Raw genomic sequence first — 25,152 nt, 5'->3', positions numbered from 1 at the left:
GTCGCGATCTTTTACTCTTTGTTTCGCTCTCTCGCTCGTTCTCTCTTACGCATCCAAAATACTTCATCTCCCCTTACCCTCGCCGCCGCCGAGCTTTGAAATTTTTGGTGCAAGCAAGAACCCGAGAGGGAAGTGAATCGGACGCCCCTCAACGAGCTTTAGAAACAAGATTGGTATGTTTTTTATGTAATTTGAAGTGGGTTTGGCCTAATTCAGGGTGTGGTGGCTTGAAATAGTGGATTTGAATATGGTTTCTGGAGTAAAGCTGATTGTTTATGCTGGTTTGAAGTTTTTGGAAATTATTTTTCTAGCGTGAAACTCAGGTGATCAAGTAAAGGCTCAAGTTATGTTTTATTTGATTATGTACTATTTGATACTATTGCTATTGAAATTTGAGTGGTTGCCTGGAACTCAACAAAATGAGAGCGACATGGATAATTTGGGCCTTTATTTGACATGGTCTAATTCATTAATTCAGTCAAATGTTATGTTTTAAAGTTATTGGCTCTAAGTTTGCAACCTTTCTTTTATTGACTTGATCAGAGCGAATTATGTGGAGCCAATTGATGGGTGGAGAAGGTATATAAGGGTGTATTTGGGCAAAACTTTGATAATGATAGGAGCTCTTGGCAACATTAAGAAAGCAATAATGATTATATTCAGTATTTTTGTTTGAGAAGCAAATATATACACACGTCTATTTCAAAGTTTATTTTTTTGTTTATCACCTGAACTTACAAATTTGGCAGATTTTATCTAATGTCACTCATCATATGCTTTCTAGTTCAATTTATTTTGTCTCAACCTTAATTTCTCCACGATGTATTCATCATTGCCCACTTTTAATTGTTGTTCTAAGAAGATTTTAAACACTTGATATAGTTGATTTCTTTCTGCTCTGTCTGATGCCTGTTTGTATCCTAAGGAAGATTTAAACACTTAATATAGTTGATCTCTTTCTGTTGTTCTAAGAGGATTTTTTATATTTATGTAGTTTTTAAAATTGTGCAGTGCGTTTGCATATTTTAGAAGGCTATCAATTTTATTTTAGAAGCCGAAGAAAACCAACAATGAGTGATATAGGTATGTTTGATTTTTTCATTATAATCTAATATGATAACATATGTAACATTATATTTTTTTTTCTTTTTTGAAGAAGGAAATCATATTATGCTTGCGGAATTATTAGACGATAATGAGGAAAATTTTGTTACTAATGATGAAATTACCAAAGATAATGAGTGTCCTGCGTTAAACGACTCATTGCCAGAAGAAGACAGTGATCTTGTCCTTAAGGTTGGAATGAAGTTCAATGAAGAGAAGGATATTTTTGAATGTTACAAAAAATATGCTTACCACGTGGGTTTTCTTGTTAAAAAAATGAGTTCGAGGAAGGGTAATGACGGGGTACTAAGATATGTGGGATATGCATGTAACTGAGAAGGCAAAAGAAATATTACAACTAGCACCTCTTTGAAGCCTCAACCAACTGTTCAGTTAGGGTGTACAGCTAGGATATCAGCATGTTCAGATGTTTTAGGAACATGGCGGATAACCATTCTCCATCTTGAGCATAACCATAAAACAAGTCCAACCAAATCTAGGTTATATCGATGCAACAGATAATTAAGTGAACATGTGAAGCGACAACTTGAAGTTAATGATATAGCTGGAATTCCTTTACACAAAAGTTATAACTCAGCTGTTGTTGAAGCTGGTGGATATGAGAACCTGACGTTTGTGGAAAATGATTGCAGAAATTACATTGATGGGGTGAGGAGGTTAAGACTTGGGGAAGGAGATGTTGCTGCTATTCAAGATTACTTTTCGAAGATGCAAGCTTTTTATCTGGGTTTTTATTTTTGTGTGGATTTGGATGAAGATGGCTGATTGAAGAATGTCTTTTAGGCTGATAATAGGCGTAGACAAGCATTCAAGGAATTCGGTGATATTGTCACATTTGACACCACATACCTGACCAATAGGTATGACATGCCATTTGCTCAATTCGTTGGTGTAAATCACCACAGACAGTTGACACTGCTTGGATGTGGTATAATTTCCAACGAGGACACCAGGACTTTCATCTGGCTGTTTAGGACATGGCTTGAGTGTATGGAGGATCAGGCTCCTGCAAGAATAATCACCGATCAAGATAGGGCCATGCAAAATGCTATTGAGATTGTCTTCCCTAACACGAAGCATAGATGGTGTTTGTGGCATATATTAAAGAAGTTATCTGAAAAATTTGGGAACCATAGCTGTAAGGCATGTATTCTTTCGGGCGTACATGACGCGGTGTATGAATCACAGAGTCCTGAAGAATTTGAGTAGGCTTGGAATTCAATGATTGAGAAATATGCACTACATGATAATGATTGGTTGTCTGGACTTTACAAAGAAAGAGGTCGATGGATTCCATGTTTCGTGAAAACCAGTTTTTGGGTAGGGATGTTAACAACATAGCGGAATGAGGGTATGAACACATTCTTTGATGGATATGTACACTCGAAAACCTCGTTGAAGCAATTTGTTGAACAATATGAGCGAGCAATGAGGTGTAAAGTTGAAAAGGAGTTTCAGGCCGACGTAAGGTCATTTTCTCATATGGTCCCATGTGCATCGAGATATGCCTTTGAGAAACAATTTCAAGAAGTGTACACAATCGCAAAATTTAAGGAGTTTCAAGAAGAGTTAACTGGGAAGATATATTGCTCAATTGTGTCTATTGAAGAGGGATTGCTGGGTACGAGGTATGAGGTGTGAGAAGATATCATAATTGATGAAAGAATGAAGGAAAAAAATTTCGATTATTTTTGAGAAAGAAAGATGTGATATTGTTTGCAGTTGTCACATGTTTGAGTTTAAGGGAATAATTTGCAGACATGTTAGCACAGTATTAATCCAAAATGGTGTCAAATTAATTCCTGAGAGGTATATCTTACGATGATGGAGGAGAGATGTCAATAGATCCTACATGAGGGTCAAGATCAATTACAACAATTGGATTAGTACATCTAGCCAATTAAGATACAATCAACTATGCAATGCGTTTGCCAAGGTAGCAGACTTGCTAGCAAAAGACGAAGAACGAACCCGAACAACTATGGAGTGGATCCAATCTCAATTAAATACATTCAGTAAATCAAATGCAAATCTAATATGTGGTAGTAATATATATTTTCAACATAGTGTGCAAGAACAAGTTCGTAGTTGTGGAGAGGCAACAACAGTTTCAAGCAGGCAAATAATGGATCCGATATGGGCCCAAAGAAAGGGAGCCCCTAGGAAGCTTCGCAAGAAGAGTCCATTGGAAACACGTAGCAAGAAAGCAAAGGTATATTTTTATGTATTTTTTACTTACATGAAAGGAAGATATTGTGCTCGAATTCTCAATTGTAATGGCAGTTACTTTCATTTGATGTCTAGATGGGATTCTCAAAATCAAACAAAGGCAATGCACCAAGTCAAAATATTGTTGAACATGCTCAAGCATTCAATCAAGCTTTTTCACAAGATGCACACTATCAGGCGCTTCCACTAATGTCCCACTCACAGCAATTGATGGTAAGTAGTTAGATAAAATATATTCGAATGCATGCATCTTTTTACTTAATAATTATAATATATATCCGAATGCATGCATCTTTTTATAATTAATATCTTGGAATGCTACTCATAGAGTGCCTACCACTCGCACGGGTCATCCATGTATGCCAATGTCTCTGCCCCACCAACAGCCCGATGACAACCCACTAGATTTTTTAGAGCATTGTAACTCCCTATAAATTTTTTCTGCATTTATTTTTGTACATCTTTATGTATACATGATACTTTGGCCTTTGTTTATGATTTATGGCTTGCATAATTCATCATAATTATCCTTGACACATTTCATTATGTTTTTGTTGAAGTAGGGCATTTTGTGGCTGTGTAATGGCTTTGGACGAGTAATGTCTGTGAATTCGTGGCTATGTATTTGCTATGCAATGGCTTTGAATTTGCTAGTGTATTTGGGGTTGCTGGAGTTTGTAATTTGCATTTGTAATTTGTAGTATTTGAACTCGTGGTTATGTATTTGGAGTTGTTGGAGTTTGTAATTTGCATTTGTAATTTGTAGTATTTGGAGTTTGTAATTTATGTCTTTGAGTATGGTCCAGCAACAGGTCCAGGTCGTATCTTTTTAATTTGGATAGGGTCCACAGAAGAAATGCAGGGCTCCATCATTCTTTTTCCTAGGTCCAAGTCGCATCAACTTGGTTCTTTAGAGGTAAGTGAGTTAAGTTACCCTTATAGAATCATATTTAGAATTCCATGTTTTCAAGATCCAAGATCCTTCATATGTGCTGGCACAAAGACCCTTAGGCCAAAGTTCCTCAATTGATGCTAGCTGTAATATTAAGAAGCCATCAAAAGTCTTTTTTAAGTTCATTTGGCATACTAAACCTTTTATCAGAGGAAGATATCCTTGCCAACCAATTATCAGGCCCAACTTACGACCATTACCTTGATTAGTAGACTGATAAAGAGCTCACCCAGAGAATATTGAATATTGAATTCGATTCTAATTTTAAACTTAGGGATTATTTATAATATCTTGTTTACTCAATTAAATACATATTCCCTAACAACAAAATATGTCCCCACGCTACAATTCAAGTCGACTGCCCGTTTATGGCCCTTCCTAAAAATGTTGCTGTGAAAGTTCACTATCATAACCAAAATATAAACCCCAGACACAACATCACTTCCCACAATTGAGTTGAGATAATATCAGACAAAATACAACCCCAAACACAATGTCACTTTCCACAATTCTGTCAGATGCACACCAAAACAGGATGAATATAGTGTGTGTATATATATATATATATGCATATCAAACAAAAATATGCATTCAAACAAGATTACCACTACTCACATGCATCACAAAATTTGGTACGGCACAAGGACTAACATTCAAGGTAAAATTAAGTTCCAACATTCCTCATAAAGTTGCAAGAAGTAATAGTTTAGATAAAGGAAATGATGCCAAGGCCAGAGCTATAGATACTGAAGGAAGTGTGATCTTTAGGGTTCCCCCATTTTATACCTTGATCCACCTACCATTTAAAAATCCCAAGGGATTATTCAGGCTCCCTGACATGTTACATTTATGCACTATGAAGTATCCAGAAATATTAGAAGCCCATGAGATCGAGCCATGCTTTTTGGGCAGGGAATACACAAGGAACCTTTTACTTACCCCTGAAGATATAACCAATATAACCTGTTTTTTGGTAGGGAATACACAAGGAACCTTTTTTAAAAAGGAGGCATCACATAGTACAATTAAGTTTTACATTAAAGTTTTACTAACAAAGATTATCCTTTACATTAAAGTCAAATGCCTAAATTTACTACCATCATTTTTTGTCAGTCGTACAATTAACAAAAAATAACTAAATCCTAACACTATTAGAACCCTAACAAACTTCATTTCTTTCTTCTTATACTCTTGAAGCTTCATTTTCAATTGAAAAATCTCTTCCTGAAGCTTCAATATCTTTTCTTTTCTCCTTAAGGCTTTTTCTTCAGAAGCCCTCACTTGTTCTTGAAGTAATCTCTCCTTTTCATCATTAACCTTCATGTTCTTTTTTTTGCTTATAATGGATTCATTCATCATCGATCCATTGAAACCATTTGCAATCATCATCCTGTCCACCAGACCATCTAACAGTCAATCATAAGAAAATTATTAACAGTTATTTAATGTATAAGATAAAAATTACCTTCCAAAATCGACATCGCAAGAATCTCCTCCCAGGATTAAATTTAGTCCATGAAGTATAACACCAAACAGGCACACCGTGCTCACGCATAATTCCTTGATGTGGGGCAGAAGAGTTGATTAAACTTTCACTCATTTCTAAATTAGATGTCATCTTATCTAAAATAATTAAATTTGAAAAAGATTATGTTATTAAATAGTTGTACTTGAAATGTTTCATCACTGTCAATATCCTACCATTTATATGCTAAAATAATGTAAATTTATACACTATTAAGTATGTCTAACAATTGCTAATACATTCAAAACTAAATAAAACATAGCATTAATTATTTAGCAATATCAAGAGAAAAATACTCCCCAAAGGACACAACATAGCAAGTTACGATATAAGATGGATTTTAAGTCCTTACATCAATCACATGCATGACACAACAAGCCTCATAAAGTATATTCTCCCTAAGCATTGGAAGCAAAATTTGACGACGAGTTTTGGACATCTGACTTGGAACCTTTTCCTGATTGGTTCACTTATGAATGTTGCTTTTTTGCTGTAATAACTTTTTTTACACATCTAAAAATTTTCAAGTAATGTTAGTATTGAGGCTGCTGTTAATTGGGTAGTTGAACATGAAAATGATGCATATATAGATGAGATGTATGACATTTTTGTTCATATGCATTTTTACACATGCATTATTCTGTTTCATCATTATCTATTGCTACATTGCATTTTGATAGTTTTATTTCCACAATTCTGTGTGTTTATATTTTCTGTTACTTTCTACGTATGTGTAAAATTTGTTGTCTTGATTGTTATGCTTTCACTTGTTCTAAAAGGTTAATCCCATCTGTCAATGTATATCAACTTTTTTAAAACTCCGCCTCATGTGCAAACTAGACAAACTAAACTTAATGTGCTATAACATTTACATACCAAGGGTGCATAAGAATATCAACATTATATATTGAGCTTTCTAACACACCCACTCATGTGGAATCCTGCAATTTCATAGCGGACAAATTATACTCATGGTGCATTAACACCTCCAGAACAAAAGCGTACAACAAACTCCAATAATGTAAAAACAGGTCCGTATAATAAAACTTTAAGCAATGGGGTTGCTAAAGCTTCATAATGTGAAAAAAAATGGTCCGTATACTCATTGCCCCTAGTTCAGTTGCTAAAGCTTCATTAATACAGAAGAAACATACATAAAAAACATAACATCACTTGCATCATAACAATACATAAAAATATCTTTGTTGGCATTACAGTTTGAAACATAAAAACATACAATAAACATAAAAATATACCTCTCAGGTTCTTGCTTCGAGTTGGATATCAGACCTCGTCGCTAGCGGAATGAGGAGACGCGATCGGTTAAAAAATACAAAGAGAAAGAGCTTGTCGCTGGCGATAGGAGGAGACGCCATCGGTTAAAAAATACACACACAGAGAGCTTGTTGCCGGCAACAATGGGGTTTCAGATGGTAAGAGATCGAGCGATAGCAATGGGGTTTCAATCGGTAAGAGAAAGCGAGCAAGAGATCGAGCGAGAGCAATGGGGTTTCAGTCGGTAAGAGAGAGAGAACGACCTAAACCCTAAATCAGAGAGAGAGAGATAGAGAGATTGAGCGAGAGATTGAGCAAGACAGAGAGAACACCAACGAGCTAAACCCTAAATTTCCAATTTGGGCGAGGCGCGGGTTTTCAAATTAACAACGCATTGTACCGCGCATTGCAACGCAGATTATCGCGATAATTTAGTGTCAATATATCGCGATAACCCAGGTTTGTCAATCCGTTTGTCTACGCGTTCGTCCGTGTAGCATAATCCATTAAAGTTATAGTTTAGTGATAAGTGATAATGTTAAAGAGATTCACATTTTAAGTTCGAATTCTATGAATCTCAATTATCTTGTCGTGCCAATATTTATATCGGTTATCTTTTATTTCTTGCTTTTAGTATATCCTTTGCGTCGATCATGCTTAAGAGGATCATTTGGTTAATGATCAACGACTACTTTTCAAGGTAGAACTAATCGGCTATGGAGTTTTATATCATAGTCTAGGTGTTCTAATTGTGCGCTAGTCGTGTAAAGATGGTGTAGATGTGTTACGATAAAAGCACAATTTATCGGTTATCTTCTCTTACATTGTCATCCATCAAGATTTGTCTTACACTTTGTTACAGGTATTTCTCACCCCACTCTGTGTGGGCTGGACTCTGTGTGGGTTGGACTTAACATGATGATTGGGCCCAAATGCTCGAGGCCCAGTAAATCGAACCGGCTCGTTAAAGCGAGCTCAGATAGTGTAGAAGCTCAGGGTCAAACATCGAGACCAAGCGAGCTCCCGGTAGCACCTCTCTAACTCTTTGGCATATTCAAATGGGCCCCCAGCTACACTCTGGGCAAGTTCCCAGCGACTTTCATAGCTCGTCAGCTTAGCCCGTCAGCTCGCATCACAGAAGAGGCGCGTGTTGCGGCATACCGACAAGCCAATGACCGCCCTGACTGGACCCCTTGGGCCCATTCTCTCGGCCCATTTCACCGGCCTATGCTAGTCCCATCCTGGCCTTCTAGCAACAACATCATTACAGCCGCATCTGGATTTCCAAACATCCCCCTCAGATCTCATTCTCATTAATGACAAATCTCATCCGTATTAATGACAGATCTCATCCTCATTAATGAGGGTCTCGTCAACACCTCGCTGCAGCAGGGACACCCCCGCCGGCTACTCCATTCCATCGCCTCTACACGTACGGAGTAGGCAATGAAGCTTTTGCTAATATATATATCATCCAGCCCTCTTAAGGGCCACGGTATGTATTCTTGAAGAAAAAACCTACAAACACCCAATATACTGGCTTACTCACTCGTTAACTTGAGCTTCAGAGTACCTTGCAGGGACGGGTCGTCGGCTCGGCAAACCAGACTGGATACCTCATTATTCATCTCTCGGATCTACCATACAAGTGCGGGTTAACAAATCTCCGTCGACCGATTCCAAACGTCGACACACTTCATGATAAATCATTCAAAGTACCTCTTTATTGAGAGTTCCTCTCTAGCACATACATATATGATTATTTGGGGTTCTATATTTTGTTCTATTTGATTGGACTAACATAGATATTATTATGTTACTCAAACACCGGAGAATTTTATTTATCGATATCTAGGTAGGGTACGGGTTCTCATCTACCAACATGCTGCGCCCTACTTGGCAGTGAATCTATGAACCATAACATGCCTGTAGGTCTCCCCTGGATTCACAATTACAGAGGGGAAGTTGGGTTGATTCACTGCATCAGGGAAGCCTTGCGTCTCCAGGCACAGCCCCGCATGGTTGTTGTAAACGGCACCACCTTTCCCCTTCACGCCTCCCATCCCATTGCTCGTGTAGAGCTGCACTCCCGGCTGATCCGTCCACAGCTCCATCCTTCTTCCTGACTTGCTCTCTTGCACCACGGCTGCCTTTGTCAAATGCTGCCCTCCGCTCGTGTTCTCCAGCACGTAGTTGATATTGTATCCGTCGGGCAGCTCGTTGATTCTGCTGCCGACGAGGCAGGGCCGCCGGAAATCATAGGCCGTCCCTTCCACACCCACGATTTCGCCCGTGGGGATCAGTTCCCGGTTCAGTGGGGTGATCTTTGAGCCGAAGACCTGAAGGTTGTGCCCCAGGATGTCGCCGCTGTCATGGCCAGCGAGGTTCCAGTACGCGTGCGAAATGAGGTTCACCGGCGTGGCCTTGTTCAGAGCCTTGGCCTCCATTTTGATCGCCAGCTTGTTTGTTTCGATGAGCATGTATGTCACACAAACGTCGAGATCGCCGGGAAATCCTGTGTCAATTTAACGAATTCTTAGGTATGGTATTAGTTATAAAGGCCAATCCAGAACTCAAGAATGAAAAGAAGATATATAGATGGAACAGTAAGTCCATTGACGGTACCTTCTTCACCATCTTGGCTGTGATAAGTGAAAGAAACATGGCTGTCTGGCCTGTAGCTACGCACTTTCCACACGACTTCACTAAACCCCTTTGGACCTCCTGTTTATGCATCATTAATCACCTAATTAATAGTAAACTTCCATTTCCATTTTAGGAATTATTTAGCAGTTAAACACAGATTAATTTGAAGGGTTTAGATGGGTGTAGAGTAGACCATGTAGCGAGTTATTGCCATCGTTGGGCTTCAAACTGTAACGAACGCCCTTCAGAGTGAACTGAGCCCCTGCAATCCTGTTGCCAACCCGGCCAATTAGGGCCCCAAAGTAGGTCGTGTCATTCTGCATAAAATTCAGCTCTCTGATCATCAGCACATCGACTAGAATATTCTTAAAAGATGCGACCCTAAATAATGCACAAGACACATAGGGACAAATGACCTTCCAGTCAATGATCGGGGAGAGAGAGGTGACAGTGAAACTAACCTTATACTCGTCGATTGTTTCGAACCCAAGAACAATATCATCTACTTTCCCTGAAAGAAGAACCAAACAGTATATATATAGATATATAGATATATAGATATATATATATAAGAAGAGTTGAGAAAGAAACAATTAATAAAGGAAGAAGATGAGAAAGAAAGAACCATTTCTATCAGGAACCATCACAGAGAGAAGAGTGGCGCCGAAGTTGGTGAGCTTTGCGGAGAAAGGCCCTCTCTTGAGCTCATAAATGCCCGCCACATCCCCCCCTTCTGCAGCTTCTCTTCCAAACCACAGAGCCACCACCAAAAGACACCAACAGAGAGCAGATCTTCGGGCTGCGGCCATGCTTGTTGAGAGTACTCAAAAAGGCAATTGATTAATTACAGAATTAATTGATGGCAATGTCGTCGTCGTCTTCTCTGAGAAACCAAGTCAAATCCCTTTTAAAGATGGTGCTAACACTTGGGATAAGAAGAATCGTCGGTGGGCGGTGGGCGGATCGCCGCGCCTGCCTGCCTGCCTGGCGTGGCTGTTGGCTGTTGCCTTCTGACACGAGATCGTTGAAGACAAGAGCAGCTGGCTTAGCTTATATCATATATCAAATGGCTTTTCACTGTAGCAACATCACTATTTTGAATTTTCTCAGTTGCCAAGCACCACTCTTTGGATTTTCTCGACCCTTGACGGAGGCATCTGGCAGCTGGTCCCAGATGTCTTATCCTCTCTGAGTCCCTGCGTCTCCTAATTGAATGCCTTCAATAATGTCACCCGCAGCACCATATCCGGTCACTCAGTTAGTGATATCTTTTAATCATATTTTATAACCAAATATTATATTTATAAATGAATTTGATAAATAATTATTTTTAGTTCATAATTATTTATCAATTATGAATAGAGGTGGAGTGAATAAGATTCTTATAATAAAAAATTACTTGGTTTTTCTAATTATTTAATATAACATTAAACTGAAAACGGCTCAAACATAATAATAGAATAAAATGATTATTCTATTATTACTTCCTACGATCAAATCAAATAGAACTTAATCACACGTACCTTTCAAATAGTAGAATATTGAATTGATATAAGGAGGAAAAATGGATGACAAATGACCTAAACCAATAAATAAAGGAACTAAATTAAAAGTGGTCCTAAGTAGAGTAAATTAATCAACCGTGAAAACTAAGTCAATTTAAATCTATCATATTATATATAGTTTAGCCCAAAAAGGAAGAACAACTCAATCTTTGTATATACTGTGCTGCTGCTGCTACTATTAAGTAGAGTGCAATTTTGTTCACCCTGAGATAAAAATGTTATTTTGGTCTTTTCCTCTACTTATTTTTTTTTTTTTTTTATCTTGTTATCGATCTGCTGCATTGTTGTCTCGTCACTGTCAGCAACGGGAGGAAAGAGAGAGAAATGAGGTGGATAGAGAGGGCGAGGCAGCGGTGACACAGCAGGTCGACGAGAGGAAAGGGAGAGAGGAGAGAGAAACGAAGTGGGTAGGGAGAGAGATCCAAAATGACCTTTTTACCCCAGGATAATGTCACCCAGGGTTAACAAAATCGCACTCTACTCTAGTAAGTACTTGCTGCTTGCTTCTAATTGGCTGTGAATCTGTAAACCATAACATGCTCATACATCTCCCCTGGATTCAATATCTGTGAAGGGAAGTTGGGATGATTCACAGCGTCAGGGAAGCCCTGAGTCTCCAAGCACAGCCCCGCGTACTTGGAATAGACGGCGCCGCCTTTCCCCTCCACTCTTTCCAGCATATTCCCCGTGTAGAACTGCACTCCTGGCTGGTTAGCCCACAGCTCCATCTTTCTTCCTGACTTTCTCTCTTCTACCACTGCCACCTTTGCCAGATGCTTGCTGCTTCCTCCTGCGTTGTCCAGCGCGTAGTTGATGTCGTACCCCTCCGGCACCTCCGTGAATCTGCTCCCAATGGGGCGGGCCTGCAGGAAATCATAGGCTGTCCCTTCCACGTTGACGATTACTCCGGTGGGAATTAGTTCATCGTTCACTGGAGTGATCTTCGAGCCAAAGAGCTGAAAACTGTGGCCTAGGATGTCGCCGCTGCCATGGCCAGCCAGGTTCCAGTAAGTGTGTGAAGCTAGGTTCACTGGCGTAGCCTTGCTCAGAGCCTGGGCCTCCATTTTGATCCCAAGCTTGTTTGTTTCGATCAGCACGTATGTCACAGACACCTCAAGATCACCCGGGAATCCTGTTTCATTCAAACATATTAAATTTCTTTAAAAAAAGAAGTCGAGGGCCTGGAGAAGAGAATGCAGAAGAATCAAATAGAAAATTGTGAACTCGTAGATGAATGATGATACCATCTTCACCATCGTGGCTGTGATAAGTGAAAGTAATGTGGCTGTCTTGTCTGTAGCTTTGCACTGTCCATATGACTTCACTAAATCCCTTGGGACCCCCTGTTTAATTAGAAAGGGCAAAGCCAAAGGGCAATGATATGATAAGTGCATCAGTTTATTAGGCAACAAACAAACACTAATGATTACAACTGTTCTAATCCAAGAGGGGATATCAAGAGAGTAGTAGATGCACACCATGGAGCATGTTTTTGACATGATCATTTGGCAGCAGCCGGTAATGAACCCCATTCAAGGTAAACTGTGCCCCTCCGATTCTGTTGGCAACCCGCCCAACAGTGGCGCCAAAGTAGGTCGTGTCATTCTGTAAAAAAATAACTCATAATAAGCACAACTAGAATTTGATTAGAGAGGGCATTCCAATTCACAAGACCCTTATTTGTGCCCCCCTTATTTTTCGGCCCACGACTACTCTTGTCACAAAAGAACAATCTTACTATTACTATCAAGACTCACCCTCACAAAACTACAATATGATTGTATCTTCGTAGTAATCACAACTATTAGAGGAGGCCCAATCAAGGATCAATTTGATCACAGTGAGTTCAAAGTCAACAATCAGTTAGAGAAACCATATCTATATAGATGAATCATGTCACTGGTGAGTTCCATGGATTGATTAATGTGTATGCAACCTGATTCTAATGAACCTATATATTTGGGGTCCTATATAACTATAAAAAATAAAATTTAAAGTCATTTAATGTAACCAAAGAATGATATACGAAAGAACTGCTCTCTGCATACAACAAATATACTGCATATGTACATGAATTAAACGAACCTTATACCCGTCGATTGTTTCAAACCCAAGAACAATATCATCCAGTTTCCCTGAAAATAGAACCAAACATTGATCAAAGTAATTAAGAAGCCATCACTGAAGAACATGCAAGAGCTCACCGTCTCTAAACTGTTTGAAACTAGAGAAATCGAGAATAATTTTTCGAATCCATTGTTACACTAATTCTTTCAAATAAATTTTCCCCAGAACAATGAGCCCTCATCATCTTGAATCCCCATGATCATCAAACCACAGTTTTCAAAATCGTGAGCCATTGTTAACGATGAAAAGAACGGAACAAAAGGGAGAAGAGATAACAGAAGGGGAGGAAGAGAAAAACCGTTTCTATCGGGGAGAATGAGAGAGAGAACAGTGGCACCATAGTTGGTGAGCTTCATAGAGAAATCCCCTCTCTTCAGCTCATAAACACCCACCTCTTCTTCCGCAGCTTCACTCCTCAGGTCGACGCCTCTAAACCACAGAGCCACCAATAGACAGCAACACAGAGCCGATCGCCGGGCGATTGGAGCCATGGTTGTGATTGAATGAAACTATGGTAATGGGATGATGGCAATGTCAGTTTTGTAAATGGTTGTAATATGGATGAGCACGTCTCTTCTGGATTGCGTGAGCATGGCAATGCAAGTTTTATAGATGAAACTATGGTAATGGCAGCATCTCGTGAGCAGATATCGAACATATGCAATTGTTAAGAATAAACTTTATCTTTTATTTTTAACTTTATTAAAAGCCATTAACCGCGTATATTTAAAATTGACACATTAGATAATTTAAGTGGTATTATTTAATAAATCTTACAATGCACCAAAACGTCTCGAGAGTGTCCTTTCGGTATTTTCGAAATGTTCCATTTCTGAAACACCAAAAAATATTTTTAACTCGTTTTTATAATTTTGGAGCTGTTTTATAATGTTAGAAAAATATGACAAATACGTTTTTAATCCGTTTCATAATTTCAAAATAGTTGCTCATTCATTAGATTTGTTATAGATTGCACAATAACGAAAATGGGAAACCAATACGATGCAAAACAGAAACGGGAAAACGATATTTTTTATAAATATAAAATATAAAAACAAGAAATAATATGTAAATAAAAAAATATAAAGATCTTTTTATAAACATAATTTTTAATATAAAAAATAATTATTCAATCTAATAATAAACATAAATTTCAAAACCAATTCAAACAAATTTAAAAAAAAATAAAAATTTTGAATTAAAAACAAAATTTAAAATTACCTCTAAAATGCCGAATTAATAATATATGTACATATTTCAATTATTGCTGCTGCTATAGGATAAGGTTTAATCTCTAGTTAATTTACCTAATCATTATTATAACTTTATTTATATTAAATAATTCATCTAATGGATAAGTGTACAATGATACCATATGCCCTAATAACCTGATAGCTTTAATACAATACAATATTGTCGATGTCGACGTTCAATTTCAGTCGATCCTGATTCATTTTGGGTCATGGTGAGTAAGTCCAAAATGCCAAGAAGAAGAATATGAAAGTTTTAGACGTGATTCAACACCGAAATTTTTACGTGATTCGGCTAGAACGATACCTACTCCAAAACCGCATTCTGATTATTTTCTCAGAATGACGATGTTTGTTTATTCTCTCTATCCCTCATGATATCTATGATTCTTATTTATACTGAGGGGGCCTTTACAATTTAGATAACATATAGAAATACAATGATTACATAATGGGAGACAAATAGCCCTTATCATCTACACAAAATCGGGAGTAGGATCCTCATTACGAGAGGCATAAGCTATTGCAGATAAAGTGAATAGTCTCTATCTCTGACTTGTCAGCAAGTTTACCACTTATGCGAGCTGGCGATTTTAGGCTAGCGACTTGGGCAATCCAGTGAACTGATAGTTTTATTGGGAGATCGTCAGACGATCGTTGAGAGCTCACTAGGGGGCTTTACCAAGAGCTCGTAAGGTGCTTGCTTTACGGGCTTCGAGCTTCGGTGGTATATGGACTTCTTTTGACTAGGTCACCTGGACTTTCTGGGCTCTGGGTGATTGGACCGGCCCATTGGATTGAACCCGGCCCACGAGGAGTGAAGCGGAAATGGCGTACAACAAATACAATACTTATTCAAGACATCTAAATAAATTCTTGTCATTCTAGTAGAACTAGGACAATAGTGATTCAAGACATTTAAAACAAATAAAAATGAAGTTAAAATTATCCAAAGATAATGTCATCTTAACAAAATTACAATAATAGTTATTCACGAAATTGACCCCCCAAAAAAATCAATCTTGTTAAGAACCGTTTAAAAAATATCTTTCGACCTCATAAATTGTAAGTAACAAAGTACACAATAGCTCATGTAAAAGGAATGGGCTAGTTGTTGGCCTTGCATGGGTTGTCACATGATATTTCTTTCTTTCCTTCCTTCCTTCCTTCCTTGCATGCCTTTCGCAACGCAAGAATCTTCTCACCTTCCAAAAGAGAAAAACACCCACCTCCATTTCCTCAACCTAATTGGGTACCTAGAAATCTCAAATCATGAATCTATCTTTCTAGAGACTCCGCCATTGTAATTGCATTAATAGAACCCACAAATCATGAATTGTACAGACAAGTATTTGTAATGAAGCTATAGCAATCTTAAAACAATCCCATGGGTGATAATTACATCAAAGAAGGAAAATTTCAACTTAGAAACTCAAAAAATTGACACTACAGAATTGCATTAGAAGTTAGTTATTGAACAAACTATATACTATGAGAGCTCATCGACAGCTTGAGCCCCATGAGCAACCTTGATAAAGACATCCTCTAAAGTAGTATCAGCCAGGCCCCAAGCATGCACCAAAAACCGACTCTTCGCGCTCTGAACAGCCCCAAAAACATCTGCAATTCTGACTTCATGTTTTGGTAGCTCAAATTTCTGAGTTCCAGACAGATGGTACACCTTCTTGGCGTTCGAGGACAGATGCTGTGCCAGGTTTTCGACTTCCTGTTCGTGTTCTGATGATGTTGTTATCGTAAACACATAAGACCCTCCATATCTAGCCTTCAGCTGTTCATAAGAAGTTGGAAGAATATATTTGTAAAGATTAGTAAGGCACAAGGCATGTGGACTACCATTGGTTTCAGAATCACAAATCAGTATGGAAATATCTGAAGAACAAGTTTTGGGTTCCTCAGCAACCAAATCTAACAGATCCGCTCTCCAGGGAAGAGATATAGGTCTAATGAAGGCGGTTCATTCATGCTACTTTTATTGTGCCCTAGAGTATAATTTCAAGTAACGAGCACAATTTTTCATTGTTTCACGTAGAGAAACTACAATATACATCAAAATTTTGTGGCTGTGTCATTTCAGCTTGTGAATGAGGGGAAAGTAGGTATATATATAGGGTATATAGGAAGGGGAGAACAAGTTCAAGAAAACAAAATAATAATAATGGCTAAGGTTTTCCTACCATATGGCAAAAATTGTGAAAGATATAGATGCATGAAATTATATTGTTAAAACTTACAGTAAAAAATATAAAACATATAAGGAGGATACATTGAGGCTACCTCAATTGTTATCCAATGAACATAGAAGTACCTCTCTGGGATTTCCAATGCACTGCAAGCTACCATCCACAAAAATTCCTAGTCGATCACACAGATGTTCTGCCTCCTCCATTGAATGTGCTGAAAGCATTTGACCAAGCTAAATCAATAACATTACAGAAAAAAAATGCCTATACAATATTCATCTAGAAAGACTCCACAAGCGTAATGGGATAGTATCACAGGACCCCAGTATCTAGAATAAGATATATTCGATTGCATGCCACAGGGAAGAAGGGGGGGGGGGGGGGGGGGGGGGGGGGGAGAGAGAGAGAGAGAGAGATTACTGGTGAGAATGATAGCTCTATTTTGTTTGGCTTGTTTCACGACATTCCATAAATTATTTCTTGAAGCTGGATCCAGTCCAGTACTGGGCTCGTCCATGTAGACAACCTTTGCAAAGTTTCCAGAATACATCATTAATCAAGACACAAGGATTAAAGTTTTGTTTTATTTCCACTGAAAAGGTCAAAAGGTTTGTATTTCCTTAGAGGATGACACATAACTTCACAGGAAAATCAAAATTATAATGTTTCCTAACTAATCGTTGTAAAACACTCCAACACAATGACTTGTTTCCAGGATACGAGAAGAGATAATAAAATTCATCACAAGTACATTAAAGATATCAAGATATGTCTCATATACAAAGTGATGATGTAGCATTACTCAAAAGTCAAAGAATGGAAACATGAAACAATCAGAGCAAGAGTAAAAGCCAATCAAGTTCTGCTACTTTCAGTTTTAATCAATCAATTCTTGGACTTTTTAAAAACCATCAATCTGGTGCAACTAACACAATCTATTGTAATTTAACACAGCTTATGACATGGCACTTTAACACCATTAACAATTGAAATATCTCCTCAATGAAGTGATGATGTGGCATTAGTTAAAAGTCCCCCCAAAAAAAATCTATAACTGCATAATCACTCTATCTTAGGAGACAAGTTAATTGTTAACAATATGGTTGCACTAGATATTGATCATTTTTTAAAAGTTCAACCATTGGAATGGATTGTATAAAAAGCATAAAAACTTGATCGACTTTTACCCCAAAGTTCAACCATTGATTTTTTAAGTAGGTATTTTTTCTATACAAATGTTATCATCATTGTTTTAAGTAGTCTGGAAAAGAGAGAAAAACAAAGTTGAACAAGATAGAAAAGAGAGAAAACCCTTTTTAGGAGTAGAACTCTATATTAGGTCTAGCATCCTTCCATCGAAATTTATAGCAAGTTGTATAATAATTAAGGCTAAAGTTAAGGCTACAATTAAGGCCTAAATAATAGCTAATTACATCTAATCACATGCTAATTGACAAATCTTCTTTCCTTGATTTATGGCAAATCTTTCTTCCTTGATTGATGGCAAATCTTTTTTCCTTGATTTATGGCAAAAATATTTTCCTTGATTTATGGCAAATATTTCTTCCTTGATTTATGACAAATCTTCTTTCCTTGATTTATGACAAAGATATTTTTCTTGATTTATGGTCTTGATTCATGACACTCCCTCTCAAGCTGGTGTATAGATATTATCCATTCCCAATTTGACTATAATCTTGTAGAAGACAGGAGTAGAGAGTCCTTTGGTTAGAATATCAGCTAGCTGGGATTTACTTGGTATATAGGGAGTACAAAAAAACCCTTTGTCCAGTTTTTCTTTAATAAAATGTCGGTCAACCTCAATGTGTTTTGTTCGGTCATATTATACAGGATCGTGTGCAATGTTGATAGTAAACTTATTATCACAATAGAGTTTCATAGGGTTGTCCCACTTGAATCCCAAGTCTTTAACAATAATTTTCAACCATAGAAACTCACATATACCTTGTGCCATTGCTCGAAATTCCGATTCTGCACTCGACCTAGCCACAATAGTCTGTTTTTTACTCCAAATAACTAGATTTCCTCCCAAAAAAGTGCAATACCCTGTGGTAGACCTCCTATCAACCATTGAACTTGCATAATCTGCATCGGTATAGGCATCAAGGGTAAGTTTAGCCTCTTTTTTGAACAAAATTCCCTTTTCTAGGGTTCCTTTGAGGTAGTGCAAAATTCTATAGACTGTTTGCAGGTGAAGCTCCTTGGGTTTGTGCATAAACTGACTTACTATGCTCATTGCATAGACCATGTCCAGCCTTGTGTAAGATAGATAAATCAACCTGCCAACTAATCTTTGATAGACTTCTTTGTTGATATCCTTGTCTCCCTTTGCTTCTCCCAGTTTGTGATTAGGATCAATCGAGTTGCTGTCTGGTTTGCAATTTCCCTATGCCCCTCAAAAGGTCAAGAACATACTTGTGTTGAGATATGAATATCCCATGCCTAGATCGTGCCACTTCAATATCTAGGAAATATTTTAAATTCTCTAATTCCTTGACCTCAAACTCCTCAGCCAAACATCTGCCCAAGTTCTGCTCTTCTTTTCATCATTTCCTGTCACTATAATGTCATCAACATAAATAATAAGAGTTGTGACAAAATCTGAACCTAAGTGTTTTATGAATAGAGTGTGGTCTCCTTATCTCGGTTTGTAACCCATGGCCTACATTACTTTGGAAAATCTCCCAAACCACTCTCTAGGTGATTGTTTTAGGCCATATAGTGCCTTATTGAGTCTACAAACCTCAATCCCAGGTCAATTTTTGTTGAATCCTAGGGGTATGTCCATATAAATTTCCTCCTCAAAGTCTCCATGCAAGAAAGCATTCTTCACATCAAACTGTAACAAAGGCTAATCAAAGTTAACTGCTAGGGATAAGAGAATTTTCACCGTGTTCATTTTGCCTACCGAGACAAAGGTTTCTTGGTAGTCTATTCCATATATTTGGATATAACCCTTACCTACCAATCTAGCCTTGTATCTTTCAAGTGTCCCATCTGCGTTATACTTGATTGTGAAGACCCATTTGCACCCAACAAGTTTCTTCCCTTTCAGTAAATCCACAATTTCCCATGTATTATTCCTCTCAAGAGCCTACATTTCAACATTCATGGCTTTCCTCCAATTTTCATAGTTTAAAGCCTCTGATAATGTGGTAGGAATGGATGTTATGTGTATGTTTGTAAGAAAACTTCTATGAGATGGAGAGCATTTTTTAAAGGATACAAAGTGAGAGAGTAGATATAAGGGATGTTTTGTGCACTCTCTAATTCCTTTCGTTAGTGCTATAGGAAGGTCAATATCAGCCATTGAATCAACATTAGAAGATGAGTCAATAGATGTTATCTCATTTCCAGACATTGGAACTGATGATAGGTGCATCCTTGGTTCGAGTTCTAGATTATTTCTTCTTGAGTAAATCTGGAGAAACCGTCTGTCAATGGTGGTCTCCTCCTCGACAGTTTAGAGAACAGGTTGGAGGGAGGATTTAGGTTCATGAGCTTGTGAGGTAGAGTCAAATGCAAGTTTGGGCAGTAGGTCAAGGGAAGGTTCAAATGCAGCTTGTTCAAGTAGAGGTTGAAGAGAAGGAGTTGGCTGCAGAAAGTTAGGAAGGAGCAACTCATCCTTATCTTCCACACTTGAGGTCTTCCTCTGAAGAGAAGGGTGAGTAAAATAGGGTTCAATTTCAACAAAAGGTAACATCCGTAGAAACCAAAAAAAAATTAGTCGGAGGATGATAGCATTTGTACCCTTTTTGTGTAAAATAATAGCCCACAAAGACATACTTAAGAGCTCTAGGATCCAACTTCTCCCGATGAGCGTTGTGAACATGAACAAATGAAACACACCCAAATACATTAGGATTAACCTGATTTGTGGTAGAAAGAGCAAGATAGAAGTGGGATAAGACTGCCATTGGAGTTTGAAAATGTAACACTCGAGAGGGTAATCGGTTTATGACATGAGTGGCTGTGAGGATAGCTTCTCCCCAAAATTTGTTAGGCACATTTATGTGAAACAACAATGCCCTAGTAGTACCTAGGAGATAGTTGTTCTTTCGTTCTGCAATCTCATTCTGTTGAGGGGTAAAAACACACGAGAATTCATGAATAACTCCCCGTTAAAGGAAATAGTGGGAAAGAGTTTGGTTGAAATAATCACTTGCATTGTCTGACCAAAACCGTTTGATTTGTGCTCCAAATTGATTGTGGATCATAGAAAAGAAATTGGAAAGAATATCACTCACATCCGATTTAGATTTAAGAAGAAAGACCCATGTAACCCTTCTTCAATCATCAATGAATGAAACAAACCAGCATGCCCCAGAAACATTTGGAATGGTTGATTGACCCCAAATATCACTATGAATCAATTCAAAAGGACTAACACATATGTTATTACTAGCTGAAAAAACAGCACGTCTATGTTTAGCAAACTCACAGACATCACAATGAAACTCTCTAATATCAAGGTTTTGAAACAACGAAGGGAACATGATTTTAAGAGTAGAAAAAGCAGAATGTCCCAATCTGTAATGATGCAGGCAAACAGTATCCTTGTGGGGTATATGTGGTTCTGAAAGACATGTTACAAGTTGCTTTCACCTGCCAACAGGTAATTTCTTAGATTTCTCAAGATAGTATAAGCCATCCCGTTCCTTAGCATGTCCAATCATCAGTCCCGAGTCCTTGTCTTGAAGCCAACAGCAAGACGAAAGAAAAAACACTCTGCAATTAGTGTCATAGGATAGCTTGGATATGGAGATTAGGTTAGCGGACAGTTTAAGCACATGAAGGGCATTTTTTAGGGTCAAGGAAAGGTTGATTTTGGTCTCTCCTATTCCAACTACTGTAATCAAAGAACCATCAGTTGTAGCAAATTTTCGATTGCTAGAACAGGGTGAGTATGAGAGAAAAAACTAGGAGGAATGAGTCATATAGTATGTGGTTCCAGAGTCAATAATCCATGAATCTTTAAGGGATGTATGAAAGGCATTTAAAGCATGTGAAATTGGGGTTTTACCTGATTGTTGCAGTGAACATGTACCTGAAGAGGATGGTGCCTCAAGGGTACTTAAAAAGTACTGCAGCCTTTCAATCTCCTCCTTGTCGAATTCTTTTGGTTCATGGGATTGTTTTTCCTCCTATGGAGTTGCTATATTAACTTGCCCCTGGCTCCTATGTTGATGTTATCCACCTCTATTTCCCCATTCCTTGCTTGGTGGCTTTCCATGTAGCTTCTAGCACATCTCCCTAGTATGCCATGCTTTCTTGCATAAAGTACACCACATATTCTCACGGTTGTCAGTGCCCATGGATTTGAAACCTGTTTTTCCATTTTCTCTCAACAATTGGTCCTTCTTAAACCCACGATTTCTTCCTCCTTTTGCCACCATTGCTAAGGCCTCAACTGGTTTGGGGTCCAACATGACACCCCTCCTGCTTTCCTCAACTATAATAATTGAAATCACTTCATTAAGAGAAGGTAAGTCATCCTTGCCTAGGATTTGAACTCTCACCTGATCAAACACCACATTTAGGCTTGGCAAGAAAATCATAGGTGCGATCTTTGTCCATAAAAGCTTTCAAGGTGATTGTATCATCATTGTTCTTCATCTCAATTACCCTGTAGTGATCCATTTCTTGCCATAGTCCCTTTAGGAAATTGGCATACTTGGTGACAATTCTGTTATCTTGCTTTGTTGCAGCTATTTTGGTCTTCAACTCGTAGATCTGGGCTGCATCCTTCACCTTCAAGTAGGTTTGTTGGATAGACTCCCAAACCTCCTTTATTGTTGACAAAAACATGCAAGTATCACTGATTTTGAGAGCCATGGAACTCCACAACCATGCAATGATCATGGAATCCTCTTCATCCCATCCTACATAGGTTGGATATCCTTTCTTTGGTTCGATTCCTATAATATGGTTAATCTTCCCTTTTCCTTTCAAAATGGTTCAAATCAACTAGGACCATTTAAGATAATTCCTTCCATCCAACCAATAGGCAGCATTGATTGGTTGTAGTTCTCCTGATGGCTGAAGCATCATGGGTGTCGATGTTTCCCTCATATTGTGGGAACTAGCTTCATCAGTGGTGACTAACATCTCCGGTTAATGGGAAGGGCCAAGGGAAGAATGGGAAATAAAATAACGTACTATTGCAGCAATAAGGGCTACTCGTGATGGCTGTCAGTAGCAGCAGAAGAGTAGTTGGTGATGAAGGCTCAAAAAGAAGAGTCCTAGGGTTTCTTAGGCTCTAATACCATGTGGAAAAGAGAGAGAAACAATGTTGAACAAGATAGAAAAGAGAGAAAACCTTTTTTAGGAGTAGAACTCTATATTAGGTCTAGCATTCTTCCATTAAAATTTATAGTAAGCTATACAATAATTAAGACTACAATTAAGGCCTAAATAATAGCTAATTACATCTAATCACATGCTAATTGAAAAATCTTCTTTCCTTAATTTATGGCAAATCTTTCTTCCTTGATTTATGGCAAATTTTCTTTCCTTGATTTATGGCAAATATACTTTCTTTGATTTATGGTCTTGATTCACGACAAGTAGGTACTTACAATCTAGGATTTTTACAAGCTCTATTCCAAAAGTATCAAGTATAATTTTGATTTCAAGTTTTTAGTATTTCATGGCCTCCATCGAATTTTATTGTTACTGGTGTTATTAAGGGGAGAAAATTAACAATGTTTCTCTAAGTACCTCCCAGACATTAAGATATTGCAGTATTAGTTCACAAATTAATCCGTGGTTATTGTTATTTTTTGTGAATTTTATTTAGTTAGAGTATTATTCATATTTGAAAATATAGATACTTATGGTTCATACAATTATATTTAAACACGATTAAATTTACTTCCAAACTATTTAATCTTAAACTTCATGATGAAAGATATAAATACCCCAGAAAGTTCGATTGATTTATATAAACATTTTTTACAACTAATAGTGTTCCTATTTCAAAATATTTTTACTGTTTCTCTCATATTTTCAAAACATTTCCTTATCCTAGCTATAACTGAAATAGCACACTGAAACAATATTTTGATCCTTGTCAACATATCAAGAGAAAAAAATATACACAAAGTCATAGATGTCATAGAGATACAAAACATACTTTGGGATCACCAATCAGTGAAATGGCAACACTAAGCCTCCTCTTCATGCCTCCACTGTATTTCCCAGCTTGCTTATCAGCAACTCCTCCATGAAATAAGTTAACGCTCTTAAGAGATTCTTCCACTGCCTGCAGAAAGAAGAAGATGTGACAATGAGACAAAATTTCCAAGCCTGCCTATTTGGGCTGACCAGGCACTGTGATGCAAAAGTTATTGTCTAGGCTTAGACGTAAAAAAAAATAAATAAATGTCACTAGTGCACAAAGCTCCCCACTTTGAGAGAGTCGAGGGAGGGTCATTTTCATACTCAACTTTACCCTTGTGCTTTGCAAAGATGTTAAGATCGCACTCTTTAATGAGAAATATTTTAGTCAAAAGAATAAATTCTAGGGAAGTCGATCTGCAGTATTAAATAAGTTACTCTGAAACTTTGGAACATGTTCAAAAGTTGTGGAAATTATAGAGAAATCATGCTAATGAGGCACACACTATGAAACTTTGGAAGAGAGTGATTGAGCAAACATTAAGAAACCAAGGTGTCTGAAAACCAATTCGGTCTCATACCTGGTAGGTCAAAAATGGAAGCTATATACTGATGAGGCACCTAGTGGAAAGATATAGAGATAACCAAAAGGACTTAAATATGTTTTATAGAATATGTAAACTATTGATTAAATTGTTCTTTCCATTTTCTAAATGAAGAATATAATTATTTTGTTCTTTGGAGAATAACAATTGTAACTATTTCCATTCCTCTGAGAATGCATTACTGGTTATTGGTTACACATTATGATGTTGGATACTACTAGAAACGGACAATCTCTGTAGTAAATACACAAAGTTTTATTAAAGGAATCAAATCTCTTCTCCTTAGCTCATGTTCAGTTTCATTTTTGATGCGGTCACCAATCAAGACTCGGCCCAAGGCCAACACAACCAAACCAGAACAGTATCACCAAAATAGTAGTGCCATAATGTTATTTTAATACTTCTTAAGTTTTAGAGAAACGATTAAGAGAAACGAGATTGAGAGAAGGCCGACAGCCGGTTCAGACATGGAGACGAATGAAACAGCTGTTAAGAGGTAGGTTTTTGTCCCC

General features: G+C 37.7%; 3 protein-coding genes across 4 annotated transcripts in view; all 3 read right to left on the bottom strand.

Moving 5' to 3' along the window:
- Positions 1-8,805: 8,805 nt before the first annotated feature.
- LOC127789690 (uncharacterized) lies at positions 8,806-10,922 on the bottom strand. Its single transcript, XM_052318640.1, has 5 exons — positions 10,378-10,922; positions 10,214-10,263; positions 9,946-10,069; positions 9,732-9,830; positions 8,806-9,621 (listed from the first exon to the last, which is right to left on the bottom strand). Exons 1-5 carry the CDS (start codon positions 10,559-10,561, stop codon positions 8,999-9,001), a joined length of 1,080 nt encoding a protein of 359 aa, XP_052174600.1. The 5' UTR covers positions 10,562-10,922; the 3' UTR covers positions 8,806-8,998.
- Positions 10,923-11,823: 901 nt separating this feature from the next.
- LOC127791029 (uncharacterized) lies at positions 11,824-13,935 on the bottom strand. Its single transcript, XM_052320759.1, has 5 exons — positions 13,743-13,935; positions 13,403-13,452; positions 12,796-12,922; positions 12,562-12,660; positions 11,824-12,449 (listed from the first exon to the last, which is right to left on the bottom strand). Exons 1-5 carry the CDS (start codon positions 13,933-13,935, stop codon positions 11,824-11,826), a joined length of 1,095 nt encoding a protein of 364 aa, XP_052176719.1.
- A 2,038-nt stretch (positions 13,936-15,973) lies between these two features.
- The window catches only part of LOC127790299 (ABC transporter A family member 7-like), a 31,234-nt gene continuing 22,055 nt past the window's right edge, over positions 15,974-25,152 (bottom strand). The window contains exons 15-18 of one of the 2 annotated variants that reach the window (XM_052319740.1): positions 24,052-24,180; positions 17,316-17,421; positions 17,021-17,109; positions 15,974-16,483 (exon numbers count right to left, since the gene is read on the bottom strand). In XM_052319740.1, the coding sequence (XP_052175700.1) occupies positions 16,184-16,483; positions 17,021-17,109; positions 17,316-17,421; positions 24,052-24,180 (624 nt within the window). In that variant the 3' untranslated portion in view covers positions 15,974-16,183. Of the gene's footprint in view, positions 16,484-16,989; positions 17,110-17,315; positions 17,422-24,051; positions 24,181-25,152 lie in introns of both variants that reach the window. The other variant, XM_052319741.1, reaches the window with a different exon arrangement.

The sequence above is a fragment of the Diospyros lotus genome, chromosome 14 (assembly GCF_014633365.1).
Source record: "Diospyros lotus cultivar Yz01 chromosome 14, ASM1463336v1, whole genome shotgun sequence".
In the NCBI taxonomy this organism is placed as follows: Eukaryota; Viridiplantae; Streptophyta; class Magnoliopsida; order Ericales; family Ebenaceae; genus Diospyros; species Diospyros lotus.
The sequence above is the reverse complement of the archived record's forward strand: the minus strand, read 5'-3'. Positions and strand labels throughout refer to the sequence as shown.

Bases quoted from the DNA above. Each gene is read 5' to 3' on its own strand.
- LOC127791029 (XM_052320759.1), bottom strand. From the start codon at position 13,935: ATGGCTCCAATCGCCCGGCGATCGGCTCTGTGTTGCTGTCTATTGGTG. The intron at 12,661-12,795 runs GTGTGCATCTAC...CTAATTAAACAG, and splicing joins TGTCAAAAACATGCTCCATG to GGGGTCCCAAGGGATTTAGT. The intron at 12,450-12,561 runs GTATCATCATTC...TGAATGAAACAG, and splicing joins CAGCCACGATGGTGAAGATG to GATTCCCGGGTGATCTTGAG.
- LOC127789690 (XM_052318640.1), bottom strand. From the start codon at position 10,561: ATGGCCGCAGCCCGAAGATCTGCTCTCTGTTGGTGTCTTTTGGTGGTG. The intron at 10,070-10,213 runs GTTAGTTTCACT...AATTTTATGCAG, and splicing joins AAACAATCGACGAGTATAAG to AATGACACGACCTACTTTGG. The intron at 9,831-9,945 runs GTCTACTCTACA...ATGCATAAACAG, and splicing joins TGGCAATAACTCGCTACATG to GAGGTCCAAAGGGGTTTAGT.